Source organism: Ursus arctos, unplaced genomic scaffold (assembly GCF_023065955.2).
Source record: "Ursus arctos isolate Adak ecotype North America unplaced genomic scaffold, UrsArc2.0 scaffold_10, whole genome shotgun sequence".
NCBI classification, from domain to species: Eukaryota; Metazoa; Chordata; class Mammalia; order Carnivora; family Ursidae; genus Ursus; species Ursus arctos.
The window spans coordinates 13058086-13073419 of NW_026622764.1; the positions used below are offsets into that span (position 1 = coordinate 13058086).

Sequence of the window (15334 nt, forward strand, 5' to 3'; positions counted from 1 at the left end):
TGTGGGCCAGTCAGGCTCTTGCCAGAAGCCTGCCTTTGGGGTTAGTGGGGTGCTTTCTTGTCTTAATGAAACAGATATTTTGTTCCCATTTGGTTACTAATGTTCTCTTCATTATCAGGCAGAATCCTGAAGAGGTGGGCCAAGTGGTGGGATTTATCTTTATTTCTAATTTTTAGATGAACTTCTAAAATGACCCCTTCAATTTGCTCTTCTTTTTGTTAAAAAAGCCAAAACTAAAAGCAAAACCCGTCAATCTCCCATTCGGAGACCAGAGCTTGCTCTCCTTTGAAGTCACCAAAGGTTTTCTAGGAGAATGTGTTTTGTTCTGCTAATTAACCATGTGTCTCAACACAAAAAGGAGAAAGACCAGAAATCCTTTTAAATGCTTCTTTTATTTCATTGGTTGTACATTGGGTGAGTGAACTGAATATTACAACCAAAACATAGAGTTGATACAAATTAGACTCCTGTTTACACTGTAAGGTAATGAATGAGGGAATTCTTTAAGTGTTACAGAAAGATTTAGTAGAAATGTTACCAGTGGTATGGCTGAAAGAATATTTCTGTTGAAGTGCTGTTATATCCTGAAAACCAAGAGTGAAATGTAGTTTCCATACAAGTGGCGAGTTCATCTCTTAACTACAGTATTTGTTGAATTGCTATCTTCATGTCTTGGATATTGGTGATTTTATTTTCGTAATTAAACAAAGCATTTAAGATTTATTCATCATAGTCAGACTTCTGAATATAAACAAACTTTTGGCAAATAATATTTATACAGAAAAATAGTTTTAGATCCTCTCAAATCCCAGAATTATTCTATAAAATTACATTATAAATAAATAAAAAGCAAAATCTGTTGTACATATATTTGTACATCTATGCATTTGCCTTGCCTCCTCCTTACTGTAAATGGCATATTTATGACTCTTTGCATATTATAATCACAATTCTGGAAAATGGATATCATAGTAAAAATACAGTCTTCTATATTTGTTTGGGGATACAGGTGATGTTTTTGATGCTCCATTATTAAAGGGCTGAAAATAGCTGTGTGCTAATAATTTTAAAAATCAAGATGAAACAAAAGAAAGACAATGTGACAACAATTAGTCTACAAAAATATTTCAGTGATTCCTGTAATTTACCTTTTAGTAATGTATACTATGTTTTCAATGAGTTTAAGTGAAATAACAAAGAAAGAAAAAAGAAAAGACGAAAACAAGTTTGAATGTTTTAGGCAAGTTGTAGCATAACTACATTGTTATAGTTGAGAAAATTACAAATATCAATAATACATAAAGATGAAACTACCAAAGAAATACAAGTTAGATACAATACTTTCCCACAAATTAAAACAAATGCCACGATACAAGCACTACGTAAGATCACGCTTAGAATGTGATTTTCTTTCGATGGGGTTATCAAATCTACAATATAAGATGGTCATGAGACGTCGACCGACATGAATAAAAATGGCGGATTTCTTTTTTTTCTCCAACAAAAATGATATGGTTGGTGCATCTAGTTTTCAGAACAGGCGGTGATGCCAAAATTTAAAATATTTTACATTCAATCTCAAAAGTCAAAATACTTCAATCACTAATATGTTCACAAAGAAAATGGATGTTTTAAACAATTACACATAATATTCATTTATAACAGCTGTTTTGTTTTTTAAACAATAATTTAAAAACTATGTAGGTACTGTATAGGCTATGTGCAACATATAAAATGTGAAATATGAAATATTTGGTACGATAGTGCTTAAAATAAACTTTAAAACAAACTTTCTGAACAAAATTTAATTGTATCGCTATTACCTTGAAGATCAACCAAGTATTTAAAAAAGTAAACAACATTAAAATATGTTTCATCCATATATAGTATATATATATGTATGTGTATATATAATATGTATGTACTTGTATTAAAGTTTTTTATACTTTTGAGACATAAAATATGCTTTAAGGTGAAAGAATTAAAAGAACTATTTTTTTTCCATGCTGTAGTCAGTTACAACCCTTTAATCCAACTTTTGAAATGCAAAACAGTAATGGATTTTTTAAAAAGTGAAACTATCTACTTTTTGTTTACATAGTAATTTAGATTAAAGTCACAACTTTTCAGTGACTAAACTCAAACTTACTTAAATTAGAATATTATACAGATCTCCTCACCTACAGCTTCGTTGTTTGACTAGGTTTTTAGTTTAGAAGTTATTGTGTAACAGGCAACCGGATGGTGAGTTTGAAAAACTAATTCCTTAGATTAGACTGTTGGCATGGGCCTCTCATTCTGGTCAAGCTGGATGAAGTCTGGCAAAATCTAGGCACTTCTACAAAGTCTCTCTTATAAAACAACTTTAAAAATATACTTGTAAAATAATACCTTCAAGACTTTGTTTGGTGGGGTATGAAGCTCATACCGTGCAAAGTTTCTTTTTCAATCTAGTTAATGTTATTCTAGAATCACACGATTCAATGCGGCATCTCCAGGCAAACCAAATACCACACTTTGATGTGTCCCCGTACTTGTGCTTGAATTTCCATTCAAATTTTAGACCTGTAGCACAGGCGTGAGTTTTACTTCACTTCTCACCTTTGCTGCAGCATTCGTGTCGTGAAGAAGCGAAACGCACTCTCTGATCCAGCGGGTAGTAATTGGCGTTAGAATCAAACCTGCCCTCGGAATAGATTTCTGAACTACTGCTAATTGTTTATTGCTAACTTGGAAATATTCTCGATCGAAATGAGTACATTGGTTGGGCTTTTCTGCATCAGCTATAGTTATGGAGATAAGACAATATTCCTAGGACAGAAACTATGTTTAGAAACCCTTGAAAAGTAAACTTTATCCTTTATGTCTTTAAACGTCACAGCTGGTCTCAGGTAGTTAACTATCTTAGGTTGGAATATACTAAGCATACCATATTTAATACTCATATATGAGAGAGCAGCACTAGCTTCTTAGAGTTGTGGTCTGTCCGGAAGAACTAATTCTTTATTTAGCATGCAGTTTGTGGCAACTCTATTGAGGAGGGAACAGGATAGTATGTACAGTAACAATGTTTAGTTATTCTCAATGCAGAGTCTTGGCATTCCATTCCGTTTCTGCTGATTATTTCAGAATTATCTGTTAAAGAAAAAGACAAGCGTGCTTTAGACACCCTTCTGTGCGAGAAAACGAGTTTCAAGTTTTACTCTTTGAAAATAGGAATTTTCTTCCATTTCTCATTTTGACATATTTTCATCTTTTGAGGCAATCGTGATTTTGAGCAATCCCCACCCTTTATGCCGAAACTTTTACACATAAGCGCTCCTGCCATGGGGCCTCTGTAAGGAATGGGGATTCGAATGCACACGACCGTATTTTCTGTAAAACTCTGACAGCATGTGTGTGAGCATGCAGTGTGCTTAGGCCCTGAGCTCCTTTTGTAGTTTTTGCTTCGCGTCTCTTTCTGATATGTTCCCATTATCATCCAAGTAATATCTGCTAAGGTGATCAGGGAGTCTAATCAGAGAATTAGTTTGTACATGGAAAGTTGTGGGAAAAGTTTAAATGTAAATATTTTTAAATGTATAATAAATTGTTATTTATCTGTTAACTTGCATGTAAAATTCAGAGATGTATTCCCATCGAAAGTGATTTTGTTCCCAAGGTGTAAAAACCACCGGTTTCAAATTCAGGGAACGTCTGTATGTCCCAAATTAAAGGGAAAAAGGGGCCACATTCTAATATAGCAGTTAAAACATTCTAAATAAATCCAAAAGCACAGACAAAGCTAAACTGTCAGATGCAAATCGTGGTCCCAGGAGCTTGATTTCCAACTCCATACATTTGCAAAAAGACAGGGAGGTTGCCCTGTGTGACCCAGGCCTCTAAATGTCAAGCTTTTAAAAAGCCAACCTTTTAACATGTTCTAACAAAACTATTTATTCTTTGTGTAATGCTTCAACCAAACTTTGTGCAATTAATGAAATATTTATTAAACTGCCAAGAATCTATGTTTAGGGGAAAAAAACAGTGACAATTCTTTATGATCAAGCTAATATTCCTGCACAATGGGATCCAATTCCTAATAAAAGCCTCATTTCTATGTATAAATTCTTATCCCATTATGTTAGAATTCACATATGTCGACATTTTTCCTTTTAAGTGGGTGCTCCTGCAGTTTGCATGAAACAGTTTTAGTATTTACTCAAATAGTACCAACTCAAATAATTCCTCCTGTGAAATAAATAGGAGTATCCCTGGACTTATTGGAACGTACGGGTTTGTATGGAATTGATAAAAGTAGAGGAAGAACTCATTTATATTAAATATTTATACAAAATGGAAACTCAAAACTTCAGAGTTCCTGGAAATTTAAAATTAATTGGGAAAAATCACATTCCTTGTCTCATATACTGATAGACCAATAAAAAGGAGATGTAATAATTTGATATGTAAATATTATCATAGTGTCTTTGAATAACCATGCAAATTGCCAATATCAAATTCTTCAGATGGTTATGTTATAACTTCACTTTTGGGTTTAGATATCTGATTATTAAATAGGAATTATTCTATTTTGTCCCTTAACTTCAATGCTATCTGTAAGGTTTCCAAATTAAGAACATGCCCCAGGACATCAAATCGTGTCCTTTTCTCTTTCTTCTTTCTCCTTCCTTTAGCAAGACTCCCTCTAAAATATTTATGGCACAACAGCTTGCAATTTCCTAAGTCAATATATAAATAATATATATTTTGGAATATATTCACATCCTTGCATATTAAGTGACACTAAATTGCCATATAGAATGATATTCTTAACCACCTGGAAAGAAAAGTCTTCTACAGAAAGCCTAGCAACGGGCAATTAGAGAAATTAGTTACAGCAAGGCCTTGGACTCATACCCGACACAGAGACATGTACAACCACCTGGGTTAAGTGAACTGTAAATTAACCTTGCAGTTAGAGCATTACCTGGGCTCACCCAGCCTGCCCTTCCCCTCTGCCCCCGCCTACCTCGGATCCATTATATGCATAAAGACTAAATATAAAAAGTTCTACCCTGGTCTATGTCCTCGGCTAGCTTGTGGACTATCCTCTGTGGTATAAAAAAAAATAATAAATGAATTACTCTCCTAGCAGCTGTGAGCTTCAAGAGGTCCAAGAGATTTGATTTTAGGAGGTAAGAAAGCTTTTGAGTGTTTCATTTTTGGGGGTGGTAGCATTTTTCTGGAAAATATAATTTGATTTTTAATTTCTTTTTTTTTTTCTGAGAAATGTAGCTCGCCGGTACAATCTGAATTAAGTGTTCTCTGGGGGGAAACGCAGTCTGGAAATACAGACAGGCGTCTGGATGAGGACCAGCTACCGACCGCCCCTGAAGTAACCTGCTGCCCTTTTGATTTGCTGTCTCTGATGTCAGGGGACTGTAGTGTGACGTGGGACACCACAGGCCTGAGGGCCCACAGGGGGACAGGGCAGTTTCCAGCTGGGGGGTAGCCCTGGAGGGAAGAGAAGAGCCAATGTGTGTGTGTTGGGGGGGGGGGTTAGGCATGGGGGGGAAGGGTGTAGAGAAGCCATTTCGAAGGAAAGAGGGCTCTTCTGTCTAGTTTTAAATATGGTTTTTCTTTAGTCAGATTGTATTTTTAATTCGCACCAAAGACACATAATTTAAAATCAGATGAATAGGTACATTTGTGGCCTTCCCTGTTGCCGCTCCGATTCTACATGGATATATATGTTCTATACATAAAAATGTCTTCAATCTTCCCTATAATTTTAATGGCCAGCGGGATCAAAACCTTTAGAGGCTGAGTATTTCAATATAGGTACAAAAAGTGCGTTCATAAAAGAGCAGGCTGGGGGCGCCTGGGTGGCTCAGTCCGCTGAGTCTGACTCTTGATTTTGGCTCAGGTCATGATCTCAGGGCTGTGAAATAGAGCCCTGCATCGGGCTCTGCGTCGGCCGTGAAGCCTGCTTAAGATTCTCTCTCTCCCTCTCCCTCTGCCCACCCTGCCTGTGCTCTCTTTATATGTGGCCCTGAAACATGGGCTATGAACCCGATATTGACAAGTCCTACCCTGAGCCTGTCCATTTTAAAGAACAGTGAATTAAACCACAGTTCACCAAAGTGACCTTGACAGACCTGCTGTCAGTGGCATCCTTCCTGCCCTGCACTCGCCAAAACTGAGATCAAAGTTCCTTCCTCAACTTCCAGGCCCTGCAGCCTGGGTTTTCTTGGAAGGGGCAATGGAAAATTCTCCTGGGGTCTGCCAGAGTGTGTATAAGTCAGAGAGATGGCTACCACGTTGGGTTCCCCAGAGATCCCCTCTCTGAAGTGTCATTGTTGTTTTGTTTTAATTTGAATAGATGCCCCCTTGATTTTCCAGGGGGCACTGAGTGGTTTTTGCCAGAACCCTAAGAGCGAGGTCAGTACTGCCAGTCATATTTTTGTAGACACAGGAAAGGCAGCACGAATGGTTTTCACTGGTTTGCACGATGTACAAAGTGCTTGTGCAAGCCAGCGTGAGTTAGAGATGCCAGCTCAGTCTGCCCGCCGGCATGGGAGTCCCCTCCAGGATGCAGTGACAGTCTGCACTGACCAGGGGAAACAGGGATGCCAAAGGCCATCGTCTATACCTCTCATGGTGCCGGTGGAGATCAGGGCTCAGGGGAACTGCTATAGGAGCCTGGGAACCAGGGAAAGGGGGGGCCCTGGGGCTGGCCTACAGCAAACAGCACGGAGCACTGTGCAGGAGACAGCAGCGACTGTCTGGGGGAGCCGATGGGTGGAGACTGCTGAGGGACCGGGGGCTGCGGGCCCGTCCCCAGGAAGTCCTTGCCTGGGTGGCCAACCACATTCTACCCCGGGCCTCCTCCAGGCGGACGCCGCACACACGTCCGCTCGGGGCGGCAGAACCCCGGCCGTCACAGGTCCGCGGCTGCAGCTTCTGAGGACCCCGGCGCCGGATCGGACGGGGCAGACCTCAAATGCACTGAACAGGCTGCCCTTCTGTCCGTCTTTCTGACAGACTCGCCTCTTGAATTTAAGTACCTTCTCATTTAAGGACCATGATGAAGAAGGGGGATCGATAACTAAACTAAGATGCTCGTCAATCTTGTACGGTCAATCAAAATTCCCAACTTTGGAAAGGCTTACTTTCAATTCCTTTTTCCACCAGAAGGAGAACACACAAAAAATGGGACTAGCTGATGCCCACAAAATCGGCAATTCTATTTTTATCTATTTTTAAAACAAAGACACAGTTGCTCTCAAAGCACCAGCACACGCGTGAGTGTCCGGAGGGCCCTCGGTTGGAACGAGACTATCTGCCACGCGGCCACGTCTTAGCAGGTCCTTCAGGGGGTCGGATTTCAGAATCTGACGCTTCTGCTTAGTCCACAGCCTTACGCTGTCCCCGTACAAGCCAGCACCCAAGTGGCCTGGTGTTTAGCTACTGAAGGCAGAGCGCGAATGGCCCCAAAGAACAGCAGATGGGTTGTTTCCCACGAAATGTGTGATGGGCGGTCCCTGAATAACCTCTGCGTCCTTGGCGAAGTGCCTACCGCTGACCGTGCTGCAGTGGCAGTCAGGCTTATGACAGAGCAGACGGGGTCCCTGGGTGGTAAACCCACCGACCGGGGGCCCAGCGGGAGGTGCACGGGAGTGAGCGGGTCAGGGGGCGAGTGTGGCACACGGACGGCTGCTGCCTACAAGGACGGAGGAGCCGCTCGCCAGCCCGGCCAGCTGCCTTGTGCAGAAACCCGGCTCTCCACTGCCGGACCTTTCCGCTTTCCAGAAGCAGCTGGAAATTCAGCAACTAATTCACATTACAGAAAATAACTCTGTGTGGTTCCAATAACTCCTTGGGCTGTGTCCTCTTTGAGCCTCACTTCCCGGGAGGAGCGATCCGCTGAGCCCGGCTTGGAGCTTCCTGAGCCAGGCGGTGGCCAAGGCTGCAGGAGCACCGAAACCGGGGAGGGGGTCTAACGGGGAGTGAATCCTGCAACTTGCAGACATCTGACTTTCACCCAGAGGAACTGGGTCCTTGACCAACAAGCTCCCTCTAAGAAAAAACGATTGTCCCTCCCTTTCCTGATTCACCAGATATGAAATACCTACATGGCCTTGTCTCTTCCAAGATGATGACAGATTTTGGCTGAGCCATCCCTATGCCCTGACCCCTGGTGGACACTTGAAAAAGAGCTGACCAGAGTGAGAAACGCACTTGGTTGAAAGCCAAACAGTCTGTGCAGAGGCTGAAACACTGAACCGGAGTGCGTCGGCACCATTCACTCAACCGCCGAACTGACTAGCCCTCGTGCCAGATGGGGCCAAAGAAGACGGGTCAACATGGCATTTCTCCTGGGCTTCAGAGGCACCGTGTACCACCACTTGTGATGGATAGCCAGGGACTGAACAGATGAATAATTATGGAAATTGTGAGCTTCCAGAAATATTCACACTTTTTATGCAATCATTACAAAGAGTCAGGGACGTCAGATGAGCTGTCTTTTAAAATGTTAGCTCAATACTAAAGTCAGTAGGAACGCTTACTGCTTGGCTTAATTGATAGGAAAATCATTTCAGTAAAAAGACCCGACTGTTCCTATGGATCCAGACCACAAAACAATTAGAAGAGAAGAATAAGGTTTTAACTTAAGTCCTCCTGCGGAGAGCCATCCGATAGTGTCTCTGTAGTGTGGAGTTTGAAGATGTGGATAAAATATGCCTTATAAAATATTTGTGTGGTTTTGCCGAAATCTGAAAGCATCTCAGTGGATCTGAATAGCACTCACAAGGGATCTCAAGTGGACATTTCCAAGCAAGGCCGCTGCATTAACTGGGTCCACGGCAAAACTGAGTTTTGTAAGAATGAGGCAGTGTTTCATTCATTTTATATCCCTAATGTCTAGGACAGGGCTGGGCACACAGGAGGCATTTATAAACTGCTGGGTGCACAGAGGGCTGAATCAATGTTTACCGAGGACACAGTACTACGATGCTGGCATCGGCAGAAGACCAACAGACCGCTCACAAGCGAGACACAGCAATGGCAGCAGGAGAATTCTCCGGACAATATATGTCTCTGCAGTCTTTCAGGGCAGTCAAGGATTCGGGAATGCCCAAGGAAAACAAACACATCTCTCCCTGCCCTACTCCCTGTTACAGACAGATAAGAGGGAAAATATTCCAGGCTGGGGGAAGAATCACTCACAAAGATGGAAATATGGCAGATAAACAAAAATGCCACCTGAAGAAAACTTCTAGACTTAGTTGATTCCTTATAAGTCTTCTTCCATGGGTACAAGGCCCCGTTTCCTTGGGAGGTAATTTTTAAGAGGATGTGTCACTATCTCCTTAAACAGAACTAATTATTAATTTTAAAACTGAAAACCGAATAGAATTTCCTAAAACTATGACCAAGCTAAGGAGGCTTGCCTGTTGTTCACCATCCTAACAGCTTTTTCTTCTTCTTTTTACAGTTTTTTCCTTTTTATTCTGTCATGCACGTTTCTCTTCACTGCTATCTACTGCCCTCCCTCCCCAACCCTCCAATCTCCCCACTGTTCAATACTCTCTCCATCTCCACACGTCTTCCCCATGGCAGTCGCTACTGTCTGAAATTCCCTGATTTTGTCTGAGAGGCCAAACTTGTGAAGTATTTTGGTTGAAGGAACCTGGACAAAGGCAGAGGGACATTTGTACCGTTTCAGCTGCAAAGTCATTCTGTGCTTAGTCACAGCATGGATTACCGAAGGCAAAAGCAAACGTCTTTGGGTTCGGTGAACATAACTTTATCAGAGCAATTCTAACGATACGTGTTAATACATGAACACTTTTAAACCACTTGGGCCGATTTTAAGACTATGTAAACTTGAACTGCATAAACAATTCAAAGGTAATGAGCGGTATATAAAAAGACACTTTGGAAAACAGTCCTAGTCATTATTTGGGGGGAATGTTCTCAGAGAAGGCAGTGTCTTATACCATATTTGACTTGTTTTCAAAATGGGTTTTTATGTGGGCAGATTTTGGGGTCGTGGGAGAAAATTCTCACACATGACAATGGGTTTCATTCTTGAGAAGGGTGACGTGAGGCTGGCCGGAATGCCCGCAGTATTTAGCAGACCGTAAAGAGCAATATAGTCAAGATTATTGTTTTTTCCTCTGTCATTAACAGGAAGTTTACATTCAAAGTTCTAATTCCTCTGTTTTCAATGTTGTCATTTTGCTGACGACTCATTCCTAATAGTTTCTACCCTATCATAGTTGAACAAAAAGATTTTTTAGATATACTTTTCAATGTATGAAAAATGATCATTTAAAAATATTAATAATTGAGTTTTTGCACAAAAGGCAATAACGCTGGCCTCACTGAGGATTGCCGACCAAGGTATCCACTGACAATTTATATTATCTGCACAAAATAGGTACCTGGAAATTCTTGATTTCAATAAGATTGCACTCCTCACATGAGTCCATGTCACACGTGGAAAAATCCAGACTCTTGTGAGTATGGGGTGAGGCTTCGATCGTGATTCCCCTTCTCTACCCCACATCCAGCCTCAATCAGTCCAATTCCCTGGAGGGAATTCTGAGGAGCATTTCTGCCGCTTTTACTGTGAGACAGACATCTAGTCCTTAGAGCATCTAAAAATGCATATATCATCCCAGGGTGACTCTTTCTCCTGTAGGGTATAAATGAGGAAGAAGGAAAAGGCGTAGGAGAGACTTTTCACTCCTTGTGATTCCCCCAATGTTACAGAGTGTTTAAAACAAAAACACATTCAGGAATGTTGTGTGCATGTTGGGGAAGAGAGGAGCTATGGGACCGTGTTTGCAAGTGCCAGAGGAGGTCAAAACAAAGGGAAAACGAAACCAAATCCTAGCCTGGAGGGGCCCCTCGACAGCCAGGAAGAAAGGAAGCCGATCAAGCTATGGCGTCCGCGGGAACTGGGCAGGAGGTGGATGAAAGCACCTGGTGGTCAGGCAGGGACAAGTCCTAGATTTTCTCTTCCTATTCCCGTCCTGGACTCTACACCATACATCTCCCCGCCACCCCACCAACCTTCCCTGGCAAACATCCCAGCCATGGAATTCACCGGGGGTGACGGTTCCTCTACTCCAGCAGGTGGAGAAGGTGAAGGACATTTCCATCACACAGCTGTCCGGGGCTCTGAGTTAGGGATGTGCTTTTGGCATCTGTCTTGAATCTCAAAGATACAGAAACACCCACGCCTGCAGTATCTGGCCTGTTCCATGCTGTCAGTCCAGTACTATCCCGGAGTAATGTTATGAGTTAAGTAAACTTCGATAGGCCAACCAGAGACCTTACCATCAAGTTCATCACTGTCTCTATGGGAAAAGTATTTGAGTTTCAAACCAAGTGACAAAGGGAATTCTGGACAAACATTTTTGAAATTAGAGACTGTCTGCATATTAAGAAGGCTAAATTACTGTATCAAAAAATAATAGATAATATTTGGGTCACACTGTTTAAGAAAATACTCTAAAACATTATAAGAAAAACTATAAAATGTTTCTCTAAAAATATCATACTTAGGATATTTTCCCCGAGATGTGTGGCATGGGAGGCTATCTCGGATTCAACAGGCTGCCTACACTGGGGGCTGTTTCACTGAAGGTGTCCTCTGGGCAGGAAGGGGGAATCTAAGGAAACTTTTTTTATACCTTTAAAAAAGTCTATGCAGCAATGGAAAAGAAATTTCGAGAGCACCCATTTATACCTGCTCTTTTCCATACGGGGTTTTACTACCACTAATAAATTCAAGATTTGGGCCGAGAAAAACCACAGAAACAAGATCCTGTTGGATCCCACATCAAGTCCTCAGTCCTGCTCAACGCCCTGCTGCGTATCCACCGCCATTATGTCGGACTTAGAACCCCGAGCACATTTTGGCTGTAGTACTCATTGTAACAGTGCAGAGGATGTAGAATTCAGCCTGTTGACAAGTGGCTTCTAGGAAACCAAAGGCAGGAAAGTAAGCAAATGTGAAGATTCAGTAAAAGGAACGGTAAGATTAATGTGATGAGCAGGACATGAAGTGTGTCTCTGTGTGTCCCGTAATCATCTCGGACATTTCTGGAACTGGTGGGATGACACTGCCGTCTAACAAAACTCCCAGCAAAATCAGTTGGTTTTTTTCTATTTTAGTTCTTTGCCTGTATGTTTGCGTGTGTGTGTGTGAGAGAGAGAGAGAGAGAGAGATGTTGGTTAAAAAACTACTTAACTGTGTGTAAAATCACGGTGTAAAGGAAAAATCAGAGTCCTGGGGTGGAATTTCAGGAGGCTTGTCCGTGCCACCAACAAGCTCCGTGACCCTCTGAGCCTTAGTTTCTCACTCGGCCTGTCCCACTCCGGCACCTGTGCAGTCTGGTGGGGAGCTACACCGGGTCACCATCTGTCTTCCCTAACAACTCAAGGAGGAGCCAGGATGCCATGGTATAATAGATGGCAGAATGGAACCCCCCCCAAAAAAAGAAAAAATATAAAGAAAGTTCCTACATTCTCTTTCATTTCTTTATTGCTGTCCTCTGTCAAAACTCAGGGCTTATGACCAACCTTTTGACATTTCTACTTTTCGAGATGATCCTTATTAGGTGATAATCACTTTGACTGGAATTATTCTCATGTTGGCTTACTGCCTGTCCCCCTTATTAGGTTAGACTCAGGGGAACAGGGACTGTTTTGTTCGATTCTGTACTCGCAGAATTCTGAATTTTACATGACACATAGTAGGCGCTTAATAAATGTCTATTGAGAAAAGGTATGAAGGTGTGTTGCCGCTGAGCCAACGGTGGCCTTTTGTTAGGGCCTGGCCTCTCAGAACAGACCCAGCTTCCAACAAGGATGGCTCACTGAGGAAGAATTGCCGTTGCACTCAGATACCTGCTTTGTGAAAACTCCTGAAGGAAAACACAGCAACAAGAGAATTTTTAATGTAAAAAGAATAACTGTGCTATGGATTTAATAGAAGTACGACGAGACATCCTCTTTCCAATCCTACTCCCTGCTTCTTTGGAGAAATGTCTCTTCAGATCCTCTGCCCAATTTAAAAAACTGTGGTAAAACAGGCATAGCTTAATACTTGCCCTTTTCGCCATTTCTCAATGTCTAGTTCAGCGGCGTAAGTACGCTCACCGGTGAGCAACCCTCACCCCCAGCATTCTCCAGAACGCTTCAGCGTTCCAAAGCAGTAAACAGTACCTCCCTATTCCCCGCTTATCCCGACGCTTATTTCCTCCTTCCCTCTCTCCTTCCCATGTTTGGCTTCAAAACGGGATCCCTGGCTCTCTGGGTCACACCCGGGTCATCAGCAACTTCCAGGCTCACTTTCTAATTCAGCTCCCTGCCTTGCTTACGACCAAACAACCTCCCAGTGGCTCCTTTGGGTTGCCTCCTCCAGGCCGCCCCAAATATCCCTTCCCAAGTTGTGATGTTCAATTAACCTGAGGCTGCTCTGAAGGTAAGGGTCTGTCGAGACTGTGGGAAAAAAATAGTATCTCTCTTTCTAAATTACCATTGTTTGAAAAAGTAAAAAACGAAAGTCCTGGTTGAGAGGACTCCTCTTGGTAGACTCTTTCCAGCCAGAAGTTATCTGCCAGTTTACCATCCTGGGAATGGTGAAACAGTACTCTTGTCCATCTGCTTTCGAGCTCTTGTCTAGTGGACTGAAATCTGAATTTCCTTGTGGCTTCATCAAGCAAAACTATGTTCAGACTACTTATGATATTGAACTTGGATTTCAAAAGGTTTGCTTCTATTAGAACTTTCTTCTTAAACGGTTAAAACTTTAAATACTAATAGTGAAACTCGACAGTTAGAATTATTTCTAAGGGAACCATATAAAGAGGTTCATCCCGATCCAATGCTGACCATAGCAAGCTCTCATCTCATTCAAGTATGGGGGAGACGCAAGAGAACAGGATTTGGAGGCAGGCAAACCTGAATTCTAAAACTGTCCAGTCACTTCCTACCTGCTCAAATCTTAAATTATTCTTTAAGATTTGCTCTCCTCTGGAAAATGGATAAAACACTTCACAAGGTTCTGCCGAGTAATAAATGAAATAATGTATAGCAAGTGTCTGACATGTAATAGTGGTTATTAGTAAGTGCTGGTTCCCTTGCCTTGGAAGGGAATAAATAAAATTTGGCTTCAGCTTCTATTTAAATGGGCATTCAAATAATAATGTTGTGCACTTAAAATATTATATGATCGGGACGGCACTCCATCTATGTTGGTAGTAAACCTGATTTCGTTGAAATTAAGATATTAAAAATGTCAAATACACCTACTTTCCTTTCTATATTTACATATCCTGACCTGTCACTGACAACTAACTAAATATAGGCCAGATTTCTCCATTTATTCATGGAAGTCTTGACTGTCACTCATAGTAATTATTGTTCAAATGAAAATCTCTTATTGCAAAAGCATCAACAGCCATCAGCGTCTCATGATCAGCGTCGCTGCTGTAGAAAGTTAACATCGTCTGAGAGGCAGGATCTCCCAGGATTTAAAGTGAGATCCGGCTCAAGCCCAGCGCGTAGGCCCATTCGGTGTGTGACCAGGGTAAGTAATTCAGCACCTCTTATCCTTAGTCTTCTTCCTCTCTACAGTGGGAATAAAACACGGCCCCTAACTCATGAGTTGAGAGGATTAGATCATGTATTTAATGAGCACCTGGCTGTAGGAGGCACGTCAGACCACTGCTTGATTTGGTAATATTTCACCTATTTTAACTTCCTAGGCTAAGTCACAAAACACGAATATTTTGACAAGGTATACACAGCATTTACCAATGATTTGTAGATCACTGTGCTTAGAGAAACCATGACTTATGGACACTCGGCACACCAGTCTCGCCTAACACACGTCTACACTTCTGTCTTCAGAACCTTCACTTCTCGTCTCTTGGATCCCACACACACCGCAGGCAGCGCCAGGGGACTTATGTTGAAAAACAACAACAACAACAACAAAACTCTTCAACACTCTTTTCCAAGGCAAAGAAATAGAGTGGGGTTTTCTTCTCATTCTTGACACACTCCTTAAGATTTCCATTTTTCAACTTCTTATTCAAGGCCATCCTTCATGTCGCAGGGGTCAGAGAAGAGCAAAGAAAAGGTGAACAATAGGAATTGATTCAAACAATTCCCTTTCTCCTGAATTCTCATAACTAAAGTGGTTCTCTGGCCCTTTCAAATATTTTGGTGTCACAATGACAAATATTGGAAGAATGACTGGCGGAAGAACTATGAAATTATTTGGAGAAAAAGAAGGAATCAAGTTTAACATCCCTGGCTATCTTTT

General features: G+C 41.8%; 1 protein-coding gene across 6 annotated transcripts in view; it reads right to left on the bottom strand.

Moving 5' to 3' along the window:
• Nucleotides 1-373: 373 nt before the first annotated feature.
• The window catches only part of MBNL2 (muscleblind like splicing regulator 2), a 154981-nt gene continuing 140020 nt past the window's right edge, over nt 374-15334 (bottom strand). For all 6 annotated transcript variants that reach the window (XM_026493497.4, XM_026493498.4, XM_048215637.2 and 3 more), the window contains one exon: nt 374-3135. In XM_026493497.4, coding sequence (XP_026349282.1) covers nt 3008-3135 — 128 coding nt within the window. In that variant the 3' untranslated portion in view covers nt 374-3007. The remainder of the gene's footprint in view (nt 3136-15334) is intronic.